The 16,639-nt window shown below is 34.0% G+C and overlaps 2 protein-coding genes across 3 annotated transcripts; one reads left to right on the forward strand and one right to left on the reverse strand.

Annotated features, from left to right (window-relative positions):
* Nucleotides 1–4,563: 4,563 nt before the first annotated feature.
* Nucleotides 4,564–9,121, reverse strand: LOC134647914 (uncharacterized). 2 transcript variants are annotated; one of them, XM_063502288.1, is made up of 2 exons: nt 8,866–9,121; nt 4,564–5,946 (listed from the first exon to the last, which is right to left on the reverse strand). In XM_063502288.1, exons 1-2 carry the CDS (start codon nt 8,915–8,917, stop codon nt 4,703–4,705), a joined length of 1,296 nt encoding a protein of 431 aa, XP_063358358.1. In that variant the 5' UTR covers nt 8,918–9,121; the 3' UTR covers nt 4,564–4,702. The 2 variants fall into 2 exon arrangements, with proteins under 2 accessions (XP_063358358.1, XP_063358359.1); XM_063502289.1 differs by lacking the exon at nt 8,866–9,121 and adding an exon at nt 6,356–6,559.
* A 732-nt stretch (nt 9,122–9,853) lies between these two features.
* On the forward strand, nt 9,854–16,523 carry LOC134648457 (activating signal cointegrator 1 complex subunit 1-like). The gene is made up of 7 exons (XM_063502978.1): nt 9,854–10,015; nt 10,854–10,950; nt 11,318–11,450; nt 12,146–12,274; nt 14,672–14,832; nt 15,458–15,630; nt 16,261–16,523. Exons 1-7 carry the CDS (start codon nt 9,901–9,903, stop codon nt 16,518–16,520), a joined length of 1,068 nt encoding a protein of 355 aa, XP_063359048.1. The 5' UTR covers nt 9,854–9,900; the 3' UTR covers nt 16,521–16,523.
* Nucleotides 16,524–16,639: the final 116 nt, after the last annotated feature.

Here is a 16,639-nt window from a genome sequence, read left to right on the forward strand (position 1 = left end):
TTGACGTTCCCCTCCCCCGCAAAAATCGGCAGACGGTTTTGTACAGAAAATTACAGACATGGCGTCTCCGTTTGATTATATCCTCCAAGGTTATCGACTCCACACTCGCGTTCGCGGCTTCGCCCGTGATTCACGCGCATAGTCTGGAGGGGGCTTAAGCATAGAATTAGAATAGACAAGAACAACTGTCAATCTTCAAAAGTGCGACCAAAAATGAAATGCAAGTGTGTGCGTAAATTGTCTATGTGAGATCAAAAATAGTGATGTCATGTTACAACATATTAATAATCTGTCGGTGTTTGGTTGCTTTATCGACAACTTTTTCAAATGTGTTATTTTAAACGTATTATCCAGCGTATTTCGCTAGCGGTGCAAAGAGGAAACGCCAGCAGCGTACTAGGTACATTTAGCCGGGTACCTATGGCCTAATAGCATATAATTATATACCTACCCTTAATTTTTATATTTACCTAGTTATAAGTTTGTAAATTTGTTTGTTTGTTTGTAAATTACCGTTTTTAGGGTTCCGTACCTCAAAAGGAAAAAACGGAACCCTAATAGGATCACTCGTGCGTCTGTCTATCTGTCTGTCCGTCCGTCTATCACAGCCTATTTTCTCCGAAACTACTGGACCAATTAAGTTGAAATTTGCACACATATGTAAGTTTATGACCCAAAGATGGACGTGTAACGTAAACAAATGAATTTTAAATATGGAGGCCATTTTTGGGAGGTAAATGAGAAAATTAAAAAATAAAGTGTTTTCAAACTACATATATCGTGTTACATATCAGATGAAAAATTCATCCCCCAAGGTGGTGAAAACGGGGTTGAAAGTTTGTATGGAGATCAAATATTTTTGTAAGTGTTGGACTTGAAACTTTGTATATGGGGATATTATTATAAGACGGGAAAAGTAATTTCAGCGTTTTTGAAAATTCATCCCCTAACAGGGTTAAAAAGGGGTTGAAAGTTTGAATCCATTACAAATGCTTTGAAACTTCTTAGAAAGACATAATAGCCGATGACAAAAAACAGGAATTGCGACGTTTTAGGTAATTCAACCCCTAAGGGGGTAAAAAAGGGGATGAAAGTTTGTCCTGGGGTGCAAATTTTATTTTAAGCTAGGACCTTGAAACTTCGTAAAAAGGTATTAAATTAAAAAACAAGAAAACTAATTTCAGCGTTTTTAAAACTTCATCCCCCGAGGTGGTAAAAAAGGGGTTGAAAGTTTGTACGGAGATCTAATATTTTTGAGAGTGCGGGACTTGAATCTTTGTATTTAGGGATATTATTAGAAGACAGGAAAAGTTATTTCAGCGTTTTGTAAAATTCATCCCCTAACAGGGTTAAAAGGGGGTTGAAAATTTGTATGGAGTTCAAATTTTATTTTAAGTTAGGAACTTGAAACTTCGTAAAAATATATGTTATTAAAATACAAGAAAACTAATTTCAGCGTTTTTGAATTATCATCCCCTAAGGTGGTGAAAAAGGGGTTGGAAGTTTGTATGGATATCAAACATTTTTTCGAACGCGCGACGTGAATCTTTCTATTTGGGGATATTATTAGAAGACAGGAAAAGTTATTTTAGCGTTTTGTAAAATTCATCCCCTAACAGGGTTAAAAAGGGGGTTGAAAGTTTGTATAGGGTTCAAATTTTATTTAAAGCTACAAACTTGAAACTTTGTAAAAATGTATTTTATCAAAAGAGAAGAAAACTAATTTCAGAGATTTTGATAATTCATCCCCCGAGGTGGTGAAAAAGGGGTTGAAAATTTGTATGGAGGCCAAACATTTTTTTGAGTGCGGGACTTGAATGGTTGTATAAAGGCATATTATTAGAATACAAGAAAAATAATTTCAGCTTTTAAAAAAATCATCCCCTAAAATGGTTAAAAAGGGGTTGAAAGTTTGTATAGGGTTCCAATTTTATTTAAAGCTAGGAACTTCAAACTTCGTAAATAGGTAGTTAGGTAGTAGGTTTTATTAAATAGAGGACATGAAAATCTTCTAAGGGGGTTTAGAGGGATTATATCGAGGACAATTTTATTCAGTTAGGGACTTGAAACTTCGTAGGTTGTGAAAGACAAAGTCTCATGCGTTGTATAATATTAATAATTAACAAATGATTAACCATCCTACCGCAATCTCTTGCTGCATAATGTTCTAAGCTAATGTAGAATATATAACCACCAATATACAAATCCACGCGTACGAAGTCGCGGGCAACAGCTAGTATATACATATAGCAGAATATTATTTTATTTTTATTTTTTATTTATAGCAAAATCAGCAACAAATTGACACCTGTGGAAACATATGTACCTACATATTATATGCAAATAAAGCTATTCTTTCCTATATATTCTACTCTATTTCTGTTGCCGCTATAACAACAAATACTAAAAACAAAATAAAATATTATATTTGGCAAACGTCAAACGTGATTTTTTTTTGCCGTTTTCTGCGTAATGGTACGGAACCCTTTGTGCGCGAGTCCGACACGCACTTGCCGGTTTTTTTTAATATTCCGCCTTTTTCTATTGATTGACGGAAATGACTTGCTTGGCTTGCCAAACTATATAAAATAATGCCAAAAACACTACAATTTCTCCATCGGAGTTAGTATTCACAGTAAGGTAATCCCAATGACATAGGTAAGAAAGAGGCACCTGCTTAAACAGTAGGTGGTTGGTTTTTGTGTTCACATAAACTAGGAAGTGCCTAATAAAGGCATTTATAGTAAAATCACTATCTTAATAAAACAATAATTAAATCTAAGTGTCCCATTTTCATATTGGAGACAGTAAATCAGAAACAGGTGCGTAACACTTACGCGTTTCGAAATGATTTCGACTTGTATTTAATTATAGGATACGTGGAGCCTACTGACGATGGCATGCCATCACCTCGTAATTAGGCTTCTATAAGCAAACCACTACTTGTCATAATCATAGCCTCCTTTATTATTTTCAACCAAATCTTGTCAGTGAATAGGAACAAAAAAAACTATACTTATCCTTTTCTTTGGTGTGCTTACACTAGGTAAGACAAAGATGTATGATTTTCTCTGTCTATGTTTGAAATCAAACAGACCTTTGACACACTAGATTTTCGCGGATATAGCATGCGCGTTTTCCCAGAGATAAGACCTAGCTAGATCGATTTTTCGCCCCCGAAAACCCCCGTATAGCAAATTTCATCGAAATCGTTAGAGCCGTTTCCGAGATCCCCGAAACTGTTTAGTCTGTTTATATACTTTTTCACCATTAGATACCACTGAATAAGATTAATAATTGTATACATATCAATGCTTTTCGTACCTTCTACTCCTAGTAGAATAAATAATAGTACTAAGTACAGAAGACTCACTCTCTAACAAAACGCGTCTGTTACGATCAGCACAGATATGGCCGCTAGGTGGCGACACTGGCGACAGCGTCACGCGCGGCTTATGGCTTTCCCCAAAATTGGGGCCGAACGGATGTACTTTTAGCTACCTATAGCAAAGCCACGAAATCGCGGAGTGAGACACGCCTGGTATAGTGAGTTTAATATTGAACTGGGTCAGGGGAATTCAATTGTTCTATTATAGGTAGGTACGACTTCCATTCTTCTGACGAGGCTCTGAAGTCAATTCAAGTGAATTTGATACGCTGGAATTTTACCTAGGTACCTACATTGTTAAGTCGTAGCTGCATAATTGATAGGTATAGTAAGGAATAAAAATACCTATTTTTGACGCAACAAGTAATATTTTTAAATAACAAGTATAATTTACATCTATAATACATAGATCATTTCGTCAGGTGACAAGCAAAAGTCACTAATTACTATAAAATATTTAAACAAAAATCAACCTTCTCTTCGTAATAATATGGTTCACTGTGGCTAATGAACTTGTGGTGGTACTTAGTGAGTTTTGCTTGTCACCTGACGATTTATAGCAGCCTGTAACTGCACACTCATAGTCATTAGTCATTCAAGTTACAATTAGTTTGGTATTATCATAGAGAAATATAATAAGACAAGAGTGCTCACTCCATACATCAGTTAAGACTATTAATTTCAGTGTCTACATCTAGCATCGAGTAGCGGAACTATCAGTACTGCTACTTGACAATAGATGTAGCAGTACTGATAGTTCCGCTACTTGATGCTAGAATTGCTAGATGCTAATAGTCTTTTTGGTACTAAAACTGATGTATGGAGTGAGCAATCTATGTATTTTTTTCTCTATGGTATTATTTAGTTTCATCATAGAGAAAAAAAAATACATAGGGTGCTCACTCCATACATCAGTTTTAGTACCAAAAAGACTATTAGCATCTAGCATCGAGTAGCGGAACTATCAGTACTGCTACTTGACAATAGATGTAGCAGTACTGATAGTTCCGCTACTCGATGCTAGATGTAGACACTGAAATTAATAGTCTAACTGATGTATGGAGTGAGCACTCTTGTCTTATTATATTTCTCTATGGTTTCGTTGATAAATTATGAGATATTTTACTACCTATGTAAATGACATCAAACTAGTGTGATACCTATCAAGAAAGGGCACAGATCAAATTACTATGAGTGCAAGCACATCACAACTAAACTTAGTATAAGTAAAGTTAACAACTAATACAATAATATCACATTTTTGGAAATGTTCGTTTTCACTACGAGATAGTATGCTATAACTAAAAATATGTATCATAAAAATGCAAATAAAATTATCAACATAAGGACAGTCACTGGGAAAAAAATATATACAGACATTCTTGGGTGACAAACTGAAGTCAAAATAGATGAATCATCATCATAAGATAATCCATCTTTTGTAGGTACTTCTACAATTACTAGTTCATCACTAAAAAATCCTATGTCAAATATACACTCTGTTTTATTAATACATACCTTTGATTCTGACATGTTAGTGTACAGAAAAGTGGGTTTATAAATATCAAAAATTACATGAATATTATTTTTGACAAAGTCATTGTCACTATAGAATATATAATAATAATATCCATCTAATAATATATCATGGGTAACTTTTAAAGTAGTAGCTTTTCCAAAGTATTTTGTACTGTTACAAACAGCTTGGTATGGCAGTTCACGGTTGATAATAATGTTATTATCATAACACTCGTGTAAACTAATTTCAAAGCTAGAAACCGACTTATCTTGCTGGCCATCTGTGCTGTTGAATGCATTTCCACCATGATGGATTCCAGCATCAAGGACAGTTTTGGGCTGATGAACTGGATTTGTATTCCTTTTCAATCGTAAACTATTTAACATTGTCACGTTATCATGTTCCAGATTACCTTGAACACTATCAGTCTTATTTATATTTTTTATTGCTTTGTTTTCTTTCTCCTGGTTGCTTTGCTTCAAGTTATTTTTTACTGACACAGAATCTTTTGGGAGATCCTTTTTTTCACCAGGATTTGCTAGGGTGACTATCACATGCTCCTGATTGTCAATGTGAGGAGCATCTTTCTTGTATTTGTTGCCTTCTAAAATACCGCATGTATTTAGTATATTATCACCTTTCACAACTAATATTTTAGATCCCTCGTACCTGGAGCATGCTTCAAGTTGAACGGAAGCTCCTTTGAAGAGGTAAAAGCCCCAGTACTCCAGAGTGTCATCAGGAAGAGTCAACGATTTCTTAAGTCTTATGTGTTTCATGTTTTCTAAGGACAGGGCAGGTTTCCCAGTCATTTGGAATGCATTAAATGTGGTGTTCATTTTTAAGGAATGTGTTTTACAAAACACTGATGATTGTCCTTTGTGAATCTGGATGACATCCGAATCTGATATCTTATACATAACATCAGCATATCTCATATTTCTTAAATAAAGTGGAATGATTATAAGGATTGTAGGCAAAATTGTAGTCAGAAGACAAAATGTAACAACTCTGCAGGATCCATGCATTTTACTGCCACCTGTAAACAACAAATAAGTATTTATTTTATTTATATTATAATATTAGTTATGTTTAGCATTACACAGGTATTAGTAGAACCATATTGCTAAAATGTCAGCACTGTTATCAGGGCATCACACTAGATGTTGAAATAAAATTTAGCTTATGGAATCTGGCCTTATTTTGATGACAGTTCTCAAACAGGAATAATAAATAAAATAAAAGCCCTATTTAGTAGTGTCCCTAGCCTAGATATGTTATGAATGATAATAGCAAACATTTGTGAGAGGAGTTAAAAATTGAGGCTGTTTGGACTACGATCAATGGTATTTATATTTATTTAATGGGATATCGCCCAATATTTAGGTACACATAACATAGCAAAAAGTAACAATAAATATAAGTGATTATGTTAAACATAAATTTACTTACTCTCCGCTAATCCAATGCTAGAATATTTTTGCCAGGACAGTACCTATCCTAGTTGATCATCTTATCTTAAATAATGAAGTAATGAGATTGATCATCGTCTTCCGTTAACTTTTGACTGATTACAGTAATAAAACCTAAACATTTTGTAACGAATACTTTATATAATAGAACTAGCATTACTTGTTGTTTACCGTTGACTAGTGTTTATTAATTTGGAATCGTTATCAACTTCTTATTTTGTACAACTCGCATTGATATCGCAAAATGCAGTTTTTTTTTTTTGTATGAATGGCAAAATGCAGTTTATGCAGTTTTATGTTGAAGTTTTGAGTTTATGACACTTCTCGACTTGACATTGACAAGTTGACAGCAAAGACTATTATGTTGACATTGACAGCTAAATATTAAATAAAGCCGAGTTACACGGATATGATTTTGTACGGATTTTTTTTACTCAACTACCGCAGTTACTTTTACCACGAATAAATTTATCACAATCTTAAGCAAAATCTATTAATTATAGTAGAGACAAACCAAAGAAAGTCTGCAGCGCAATAATTTGACATCGAATTAAAAAACTGCATATGGCAATGTTTTTTAAGCAGTCAGTAAACGTCATGCACTATGGTATGTGTTTGTCAAAATCGTTTAAATATTCATTGTGTTTTGTGATGAACGGAATAAACATGGTGAAACCTTACAAAACCGGCGTGCGGGAGTTACATCTTAATACTTCACCATATGTACCTACTTAGATAATATAATATTGGTTTAGACTAAGGTTTCACAGCAAATTGAACACACCTAATAGGTACCTATAGGCATAGTTATGAACTTCCTCTAACATTTCGAGAAACTCACAGAGATGCGAAAAATACTTTATAAAAAGTATTTAAATACAAAATACAAATACTTCCTTGATAATACTATTTCAAATGCAAAATACAAAATAGTTTTTGAATTTGTATTTAAATACAAAATACGAAATAGGTATTTTCAAAATACTTTTTTAAAATACAAATACTTTTCAATAAAAGGTATTCTGAGTAGTGAATACCTAGTCTGAATTAAGAAGTATTACTCGGAATTTCCGAGTTGAAAAGACTCTCTTTATTCTTTGAAGTCAATCCCATATCTAAAGTGCAAATTTCTAGTTGCTCATATTAACCGGTAGGATGTAGGTATGAATGATGTTTTATAATGCTGTAAAATTTGTTTTCAATAAATATCAAATATCAAATATCAAATATCAAATATCGGCCAACTTTTAAAAGCATTACTTTGTAATGTTTCACAGCTAGTATAATGCCTCTCGTTAGTGTGATGAAAACGTCTCGATTGTGTTTCACCAGGGCAGAAAAGTTTGTTCTCCTCTCGTGCCTTGAAACCCTCCCAACACTCAAGATTACACTTTATGTGCGACGTTACTAAACAGATTCAACAGTTCCATGTTAAAAGAATGAGAGAGTTGCCAGGATTGTAACATCAGAAGAGATTGTAACTCCTACCTACATTACCTACCTACTATAAAGTATTTTGTATTTTGAAAATAGAAAATAGGTCCCAAAACTATTTCAAATAAAATACAAAATAGTTTTCTTCAAAAGGTATTTAAATACAAAATACAAAATAGGTATTTTGCATTTTGTATTTGCATTTTAAATACAAGTATTTCAAATAAGTCACATCTCTGGAAACTCATTGGTACTAGCCGGGTTTTGAGCTCGAACCCACAACCTCCATGCTTATGCTCACGGCATGGGTACCTACTAGTTAAAGCTAAAATTAATTTTTAATATATGTTTATTGTTTTAATGGTTTATTTCGTTTTTCCGAAAACTTTAGTTCGCAAATTGCGGGCAATTTCTCTGTCAATCTAATTACGCTTTAATGGGAGTAAAAGAGAAAGATGCTCGCATATTGAGAACTTCGGTGTTCGCGGTAGGCCCTCTGTACCTATTTACCGCCGTCGCGGATATTACAAAAGCTTATTAATTTTGATGAAGCCAAATGTCACATTCTCCAATATTATTTATCAATATATTAGTATATGTCTACATTTTAATAGTGACATCTATTGTTGGAATGAAATTTATTTTACCATAAAAATTAAGCTGTGCATACAGCTTAATTTTTTCATAGACGGTAAATATGGTAGAAATTTCACAAGTATCAAGACTATTTAATCCATTTTCTGTGGTGTTGTCGCATACTGATTTTTAAAAACTACTTTTAATCTAGCGCTGCAGACTTTCTTTGGTTTGTCTCTAGAAATTTGCAGTAAACCGTGAGTCGGACTTAATTTACAGAACACTTGGAACGCGAGTCCGAATCGCACTTGGCCATTTATTTTTAAAATGTATGTACCTATATGTAAATGACCTACCCGTCACTATATTTACATTTAAAACCTAACAGTGAACTATTTACTTATATTACTAACATGCCACTTTTTATGTATAACAAAAATTATGAATAAACCTGTGATAGGTATTAATAGACTTACCATTTTCCCTATTTTGTATCGCAGCGTATTGATATTCATAGTTATGGTACATTTTTGACCATTTAATTACACCGTCACGACTTAATCTTAATCAATGTAGTGATAATTAAATATCATATTAACATAAAAATATAAATTGGTAAGTACGTTTAAGAGTAGCTATTAAACAGTTATAACTCATATCCAACAAGATACGCTGGTTACAAATCGGTTTATCTTATCATACTGACTTGAGACTTGTTAAATAATAAATATAAGTACATTAGTAGCGCAGTAAAACTCGCCAGAACTAGATTTGTTACGTCGCCGAGCCGGTCCGCTGTGATAATGATAATGTTTACATATATCATTATTATTCATTAAATTTCTGCTTTTAAAAGAAATCTGGCTATTCTGGCTACTTTTATTAGGTATATAAACATATCGGTCACGATTGATGCCACGACTCATCGGTCAAGATCTGCGAAATTGACGCTACACGCGTTCGGGGCTGCGGTGCGAAGCTGAAATTCGCGCACGAGTGTGGAGGGGCCGGAGGGGGCTTAACATGTTGTTAACCTATAGTTTGTCAAAGGACTCTCTCAGTTCAAACACAGACAGAGAGAATCATACTATCTTTGTCTTACACGATTACTAGCACCCAAATAAAAAGAATGAGTATAGTTTTTTTTGTTTTTATTTACTGACAATTTGGTTTGACCAACTATACATAATCCGTGTTCTATGTGCAATAATTTTAGTTCTCTAGCAAGCTATAAGTACCGTGTGCTATAACTTTTGTATAATATGTATAATTCACTTTAAATTCTAATTTCTGAACGCAAACACTATGTCAATTTGACAGAATTGAATTACTACGAACGATTAGTCGATTAATTATAAATAAAATAAAATTGAAAAATAAAGTCAGACTGTGTTTTGGTTACTATTATAAATAAGATAAAATATACTTTAAGCTATATATTTTATACTTTAAGAAAGTATTTATTTCTGCCCACAAAAAAGTAAAACACAACTATTCACGAAATAAATATAATGTCTTACAATGTTCTAAAACCGGAGCTGGTGTGGATAGACGGAAGGTGTTACAGGAACACTGATACATTTGTTGATATAAGTACCTTTCAAGAACATGATTTATATGAAAACGGTAAGAAAACTTACGGTAGAAATACTATAAATAAACCATTTCTAAGCAAGGAACAAAGTTACCTTCTCAAACCTACGCGTAAATAGGTAGATGATGTGGTATAATATTGTAGCTCCAAATTTAGTTTCGGTTTCTTTAAATTTTGTTTTGCTTGTTTGTGATGCATTTATTTTTATTATTTTAGGAAAGTCTGTGGCCTATATTTTTTATTATTATTAGTATTAAAATCTTCCTAGTACTGGCCCTGCTGTTTTGTCACAGCTCACTATTTATTTATTTGTATGGCATTTACAGAGTCACTATGGCCCACTACTGGCTCACTATGGCAGCTTGAGATTCGCGTGGCAATCTAATCCCAAGAATTTGTTTAGACACTAGATTTTACAAAAGTAGCTGCTACATGAATTTTTAATTAGTTCTTCTTTCTTGTGAAGTTTGCCTTCACCAAAATGCAGCTGGTGTGTATCAAATGATATTTCAGATGTGGGTTTGAAGATACTCATTGGTATGAGCGAGGTTCAAACCCATGACTTCTAGTTGGAAGGATGCACACCTTTGCTGGGCTACCAATGTTTTTACTTTTTGTTTCTAACTCTTTAGCTGACAGTAATAGAGTAAAGCATTGTTAAGCCTACAAGTAGTATAAAAATCAGTTACACACATGAAATAAACTATAAGTTGATAAATAATTGACCGTAGTTATGCAGAAAGAACCAACTCAATTTTTTTATCAATGCAGAAAGCGACCAAAGCCACTGAGTTAGGGTGTAAGTCACTTTGACAAAAATAAAAAATTGGTCGCTTTCTACAGAACTACGGTCAATTGCCTCTTTTTCAGATACTATTTATAAGGACAATGATGAGAATGATGATGACAACATGGAAGTAGTAGAGCTGGATGATTCTAGATATAGTACAAGTTTCCATGTTTCTAAGTAAGTATTAGGATCGTCTAATAAGTGTTATTATCTAGGCCGATCTAATCTCATTGATAAACTAAAACTGTCAATGTGATTAGGCCTAGAACGGGGTCGGAAAACTTTTAACACAAAATAGCCAACTGCAGTAGAAATTTAAATTTTAAACTCACTAATGAAATTGTTACTAATTTAACCAATGGGTATATTCAGACTTTATTAATACATTTTTTATAAATAAAAAAAATCTCAAATTTAAGAGTGATAAATTAAGACATTTATTGTAGCAAAATATTCTTCATAATTCATTAGAAATGAAATGTTAATCTTTTTTAAATATATCTACCTAGTTTTTTTTTAATTTTTCATTGCATCTTATTCACAGACATTACCTTGGTTCAATAATTGGGAGGAAAGGATATACAAAAAGCAGGATTGAACATGAGACTAAAACAGAAATCAAAATACCAAGGCAAGGCAAAGATGGAGATATCACTATTCTTGGACCTAGTGCTACTGTAAGGATTTAAAACGAAATAAGTTGAAAACATGAAAAAAGGGGCATATATTTTACTTATTTACATAAATATATTGTTTTACATGTTTGATCTCACAATTTCGTAAATTAAATTAATACTCATTGACATAGATATCTAGGGACTGGCTTTACGGGCAATAATAATGAGGCATGACAGGAGCCAGTACAGCGGTGTGAAATCGCTACAAGGCGATTGGTTGATGAGTACGCATCACGCGCGCGATTGGTTGACGAGTTCGCATTACGCGCGCTATTGGTCGCAACTAGTCGCGTTAGACTGCACGATTGGCTGGAATTCGTTGGTAGCACCGCTGAACTAGTACGATATTTAGTGCCCCATTAGCCCGTCCTTAGATATTATACGTCAAATGTTAATACTACTTCCCTCTTTTCTGTCAAATTGCATCTGGACAGTGCTATGTTAAGAGTTTTTTTTATTTGACTATAATTATATACATATCCTAATTTGTCTATACCTATACATACTACATACATACACAATCCTAATTTAATACTCACTATAAATTATGTGATGTAGGTAATAATAGAATTTACATCACAAGATTCACAAGTAGGTACCTAGACCTAATCTAAAACCTAAAAGTTACAGACAAACAATTATATACTTTTTGTAATTTTTTGTAGTTTACTTTTAGAAGATAATATTTGTTTCAGAGTGTGAAGACTGCCAGACGGCGAATTAATATGATAGTGTTGTCATCCCGAATGAAACAGAAGCCTACTCATTTCATTTCAATACCTATGAATAAGCCAGATATTGTGAACAGATTCATACAATTTAAGGTAATTCTGCTAATTCACCAGTTTTAAATAGGTATCTTTAGTTAGTCCTCGTTTTTTACGTGTGTTATCAGCATGAAAACAATTTTAAAGGGTAATTTCGCAAATTCCCAGGAGGTTCTGCTTTATTAGCATCTAATTTATATGGTAATTGTGTAACCTGTGCCAAGTTTAATCTACAACCAAAACTGCGTAGCGGAATCTCTTGGGAATTTGCGAATAGGTATGGCCAGGGGAATGAGATTTTTCAGGAATGACCCAAAAATTGGCTTCATAGTTTTTTTTAAATTTATAAGTGTGGCATGTAGGCATTGACATAGATATCTAGGGACTGGCTTTACGGGCAATAAAAATGAGGCGTGACAGGGGCCAGTACAGCGGTGTGAAATCGCTACAACGCGATTGTCTGTGAGTTCGCATTACGCGCGCTATTGGTTGCAACTAGTTGCGTTAGACTGCACGATTGGCTGGAATTCGTGAGTAACACCGCTGAACTAGTACGATTTTTAGTGCCCCATTAGCCCGTCCTTAGATATCCGTCAATGCATGTAGGTCATGTAGGTGCCACATAGTATCCTTGGCCACCATTTATTTGTTATAATTAAAATAACTTGTATCATAGTACCATCAAATACCTAAAATTCCCGGGTCTGTTATTACAAAACTTGCATATGTGATTGTAACTTGTTATGTAATTAAATTATTTGTGTGACAATTAAAGGTTACATATCAGAATACCGAAAACTGATTTACCTAATGTTGAATCACCTATGCTTGATTCACCTATTTTTAAATTACCTATCGATAATTTTACCTAAACTGACTGACCTAAGTTTATAATACCTAAGCTCAAATAACCTAATGGACGAAACACCTAATGCACGATATACCTAATGCACGTTTTACCTACTACACGTTTGACCTAAAGCCGATATACCAAATGCACGTTTCACCTAAAGCTATTATACCTAATGCACGAATCACCTAAAGCTGATATACCTAATGAACGATGTACCTAAACTTGATTTACCTAATGGACGAAATACCTAAAACTGTTAAACCTATCGAACTAAATACCTAAAGTTGATATACCTCCTGAACGAATTACTTAACGGAATACCTAAAGTCTAAATACCTAGCACAAAATTCATATCATTTTGCCGAATGATTGCCGATGATCAAGTCCACCAAATAAGTCGTATGATTTCCCAACCTCCCAACCCAACAAGTAGAAACTGTTTGTTTGGATAACAACTTAAAAATACACTTTTAGAAACGCTATGTTTTAGGTAGTAGAATGATTTCGTAAGTCTATTACAAAACACAAATACTTTATTTTTGTAAGTTAACATCATGACGATGAAACTAAAGTTGGTTTTGGCACTGTTTGGTCGCAGTTAACCTAACACGCTCCTCCTCGCTTTGCTCGTCGTCGCACCTATCTCGACTCTGTCAAATGACTAGACCTTAGATTATAATAAAAAATAGTAAGCCAATTGAATGATTTGGCTAAAAAATTTATACCAAATGTCCTAATAATATTCTACTAAACAATAATTATATTTTTGATTTTGATTTTAGGTATATCGTTTATTAAGTGCATCGACTTCAGGTATTTCATGCATTAGGTATACCGACTTTAGGTAATTCGTGCAGTAGGTATGTTAATATAAGGTAATTCGATCATTAGGTATACCGACTTTAAGTATTTCGTGCATTAGGTATATCAACATTAGGTGTTTCGTGTATTAGGTATATTAGCTTTAGGTATTTCGTGTAATAGGTAAATCGGTTTTAGGTGTTTCGAGCATTAGGTGTTTCAAGTTTAGGTAAATCGACCATAGGTATTCTGAGCTTAGGCAAACCAATTGCAGGTGAAACGTGCAATAGGTAATTCGTTCATTAGGTGTTATGAGCTTAGGTTAATTGATCATTAGGTATTTAAAAAAATAGGTGAAACGAGCATAGGTGATTCAACATTAGGTAAATCGATTTTCGGTATTCTGATATGTAACCCAATTAAAACATAATAACATACATAAAGTACAAATGTCTTAAGTTAAGTGGTTCTGTAAAGACAGTGAACTTAACTGCTGCGGCTCTCTGCAGCTTCATAGGGTCAGTTTAATTTATTACTCATATTAGTCAACCATAGGGAAAACATAAATTTTATAACATGGTTGCAGTTGCAGACAAAAAGGTCAGCAGAAACTACATATTAACCGTTCGAACGCCGCGCCTATCGTGTGCGATGCTTGTGCGATGCGTCATCGTACTCATCGTGAACCTTGTATATATTGGGCTGTTACCGTGCGCGTCAGTTGACGACGTGACGTCTTTAATGGTCAAAGGGTTAAATAAAGGGTTGTATTTTTATTAAACATCACTATTATGTTTCAGGAACTTGTTCTCCGCGAGTGCCATAGTCGCGGGGTAGAAGAGTCCATCTTCATGCAGCCGAACAAAGTTCATTTAACAATGGGAGTTATGTGCTTGATGGATAGCGAGGAGAGGACTTTTGCTTCCAAACTTCTTACAGAAGCCAAGGAGAAAGTTATTATGTTAGTTTCATTTTAGGCTTTCTACATACATTTAGTAATAAGTACTTATCCAAATGTTGCGCACATTACTTCATATACATATTGTTATAAACTAGGCCATAAAATTCTCGGATCTGTTATTTAACTTATTTATTAGCCTGTCACTGCGGGGTAATATGTAGGTATGCTTATCCTTGGGCCACTAGTTGCCTGAAATAAAGTTTTTAATTTAATTTAATTACAAAACTCGCCTATGCTTTATGTTGTATCATGTTATGTTATGTAATGTAGGTATCTGAATGTCATCAAAACGGGTTGATAAAATGATAACTGACAAAGAGAGTAACTATCGTATTTATAATAATAACTAGCTACCCGCCTTGGCTTCGCACGGGTTAACAAATTATACATAAACCTTCCTGTTGAATCACTATCTATTAAAAACCGCATCAAAATCCGTTGCGTAGCTTTAAAGATCTAAGCATACATAGGGTCAGACTGACAGCAAGAAGCGACTTGGTTTTATACTATGCTGTTTTATATAATAATATGGATTTATGAATGATTGATGATTTCTCGTCTCGATTTATGAATGGGTTACAACCTAAATGAATAATACCTACCTATACCTACACTTGTCTTTCAGGCCTCTTCTCCAAGGACACTTGCCTTTAAAAATTAGAGTAAAAGGTTTGTCCTATATGAACGATGACCCTAAAGATATAAATGTTATCTACGCTAATGTTGAAGAATTCGAGTCTACGTCTGGTGTCCTCCAACAGATAGCTAATGAGGTGGTAGCTTACTTCAGTCGAGAAGGTAAATAAAAAGGCGGCAGGCGTTATAATTTTATAGGTGTACCTAAGGTGCTGGCGATTGACACGCGCTTGACCAATATACATATATTCAAAATCAAAATCTTACATACAATACCTAATTAATTTTCATCTCGACACCGACCGCAATTAAGTGTAGTTTGATGTGCGGAAAAAATAGTTTCTTGACTTATCATAAAATTAATAACTAATAAGTGGTGCAACTTTTGAGACTCGTGCGGAAAGAGATGAGTCATAAAATGTATTGGTTCCCTTAGGCCGCATACGCACGATTTTAAAAACTGCGTTAAATCCTGACGTTAGAAGTTTTGTATGTTAAATTCGATTTGACGGCCATCGCTCGAAGTCGAAAATCCAACAACGATAAAAAATCTCTACCGTAATCGTGTGAATAAATACACATATAACGGTGATTACGTTTAAATATTGTATTTTTTGCTAATGTGAAAAGTTGTACGCCCACGAGACCTCGCTACGCTCAAGATTCTAAATTGGAATTACTCACTGTGCTCGTGGTCCTATTGTTACATTCTTTAGCTTGCGCGTTTGATAGGTATTGACAGCAAAAAAAAACGTTGCTTTCAATTTCACAAATACGATTATTCTTTTCTAGGTTTAATGAAGAAAGAAGACTGGGACCCAGTTAATGTAAAACTACACGTAACATTGCTCAATTCGAAGTACAGAAATAAATCCTCTCAAGACCTCGGTTCTTCAAGGAAAAGAGAATCCTTCGATGGGTCGGAGATACTTAGAAAATTCGGTGATTATGAATTTGGTGTAATGGAGTTGAGTGAGATTCATTTATCTCAACGACATGCTCTAGGACCTGATGGGTATTATCAGCCCACTTTTGTTATATCTATTCCATAGTTTTATGTATAATAAACGAGTTTGTAAATAATTCTATTTATTTTCTTGTTAACGAGATCCAATAATATAATGCGCCTTTTAGACGAAGTCGTACACCTATTTGTAGTTTTCAAAAGTAC

This window comes from Cydia amplana, chromosome 5 (assembly GCF_948474715.1).
Source record: "Cydia amplana chromosome 5, ilCydAmpl1.1, whole genome shotgun sequence".
NCBI lineage: Eukaryota > Metazoa > Arthropoda > Insecta > Lepidoptera > Tortricidae > Cydia > Cydia amplana.

Excerpts from the sequence above, each read along its gene's own strand:
- LOC134647914 (XM_063502288.1), bottom strand. The coding sequence starts at position 8,917 with ATGTACCATAACTATGAATATCAATACGCTGCGATACAAAATAGGGAA. Across the intron at positions 5,947-8,865 it reads GATACAAAATAGGGAAAATG|GTGGCAGTAAAATGCATGGA; the intron begins GTAAGTCTATTA and ends TGTTGTTTACAG.
- LOC134648457 (XM_063502978.1), top strand. The coding sequence starts at position 9,901 with ATGTCTTACAATGTTCTAAAACCGGAGCTGGTGTGGATAGACGGAAGG. Across the intron at positions 10,016-10,853 it reads ACATGATTTATATGAAAACG|ATACTATTTATAAGGACAAT; the intron begins GTAAGAAAACTT and ends CCTCTTTTTCAG. Across the intron at positions 15,631-16,260 it reads AGCTTACTTCAGTCGAGAAG|GTTTAATGAAGAAAGAAGAC; the intron begins GTAAATAAAAAG and ends ATTCTTTTCTAG.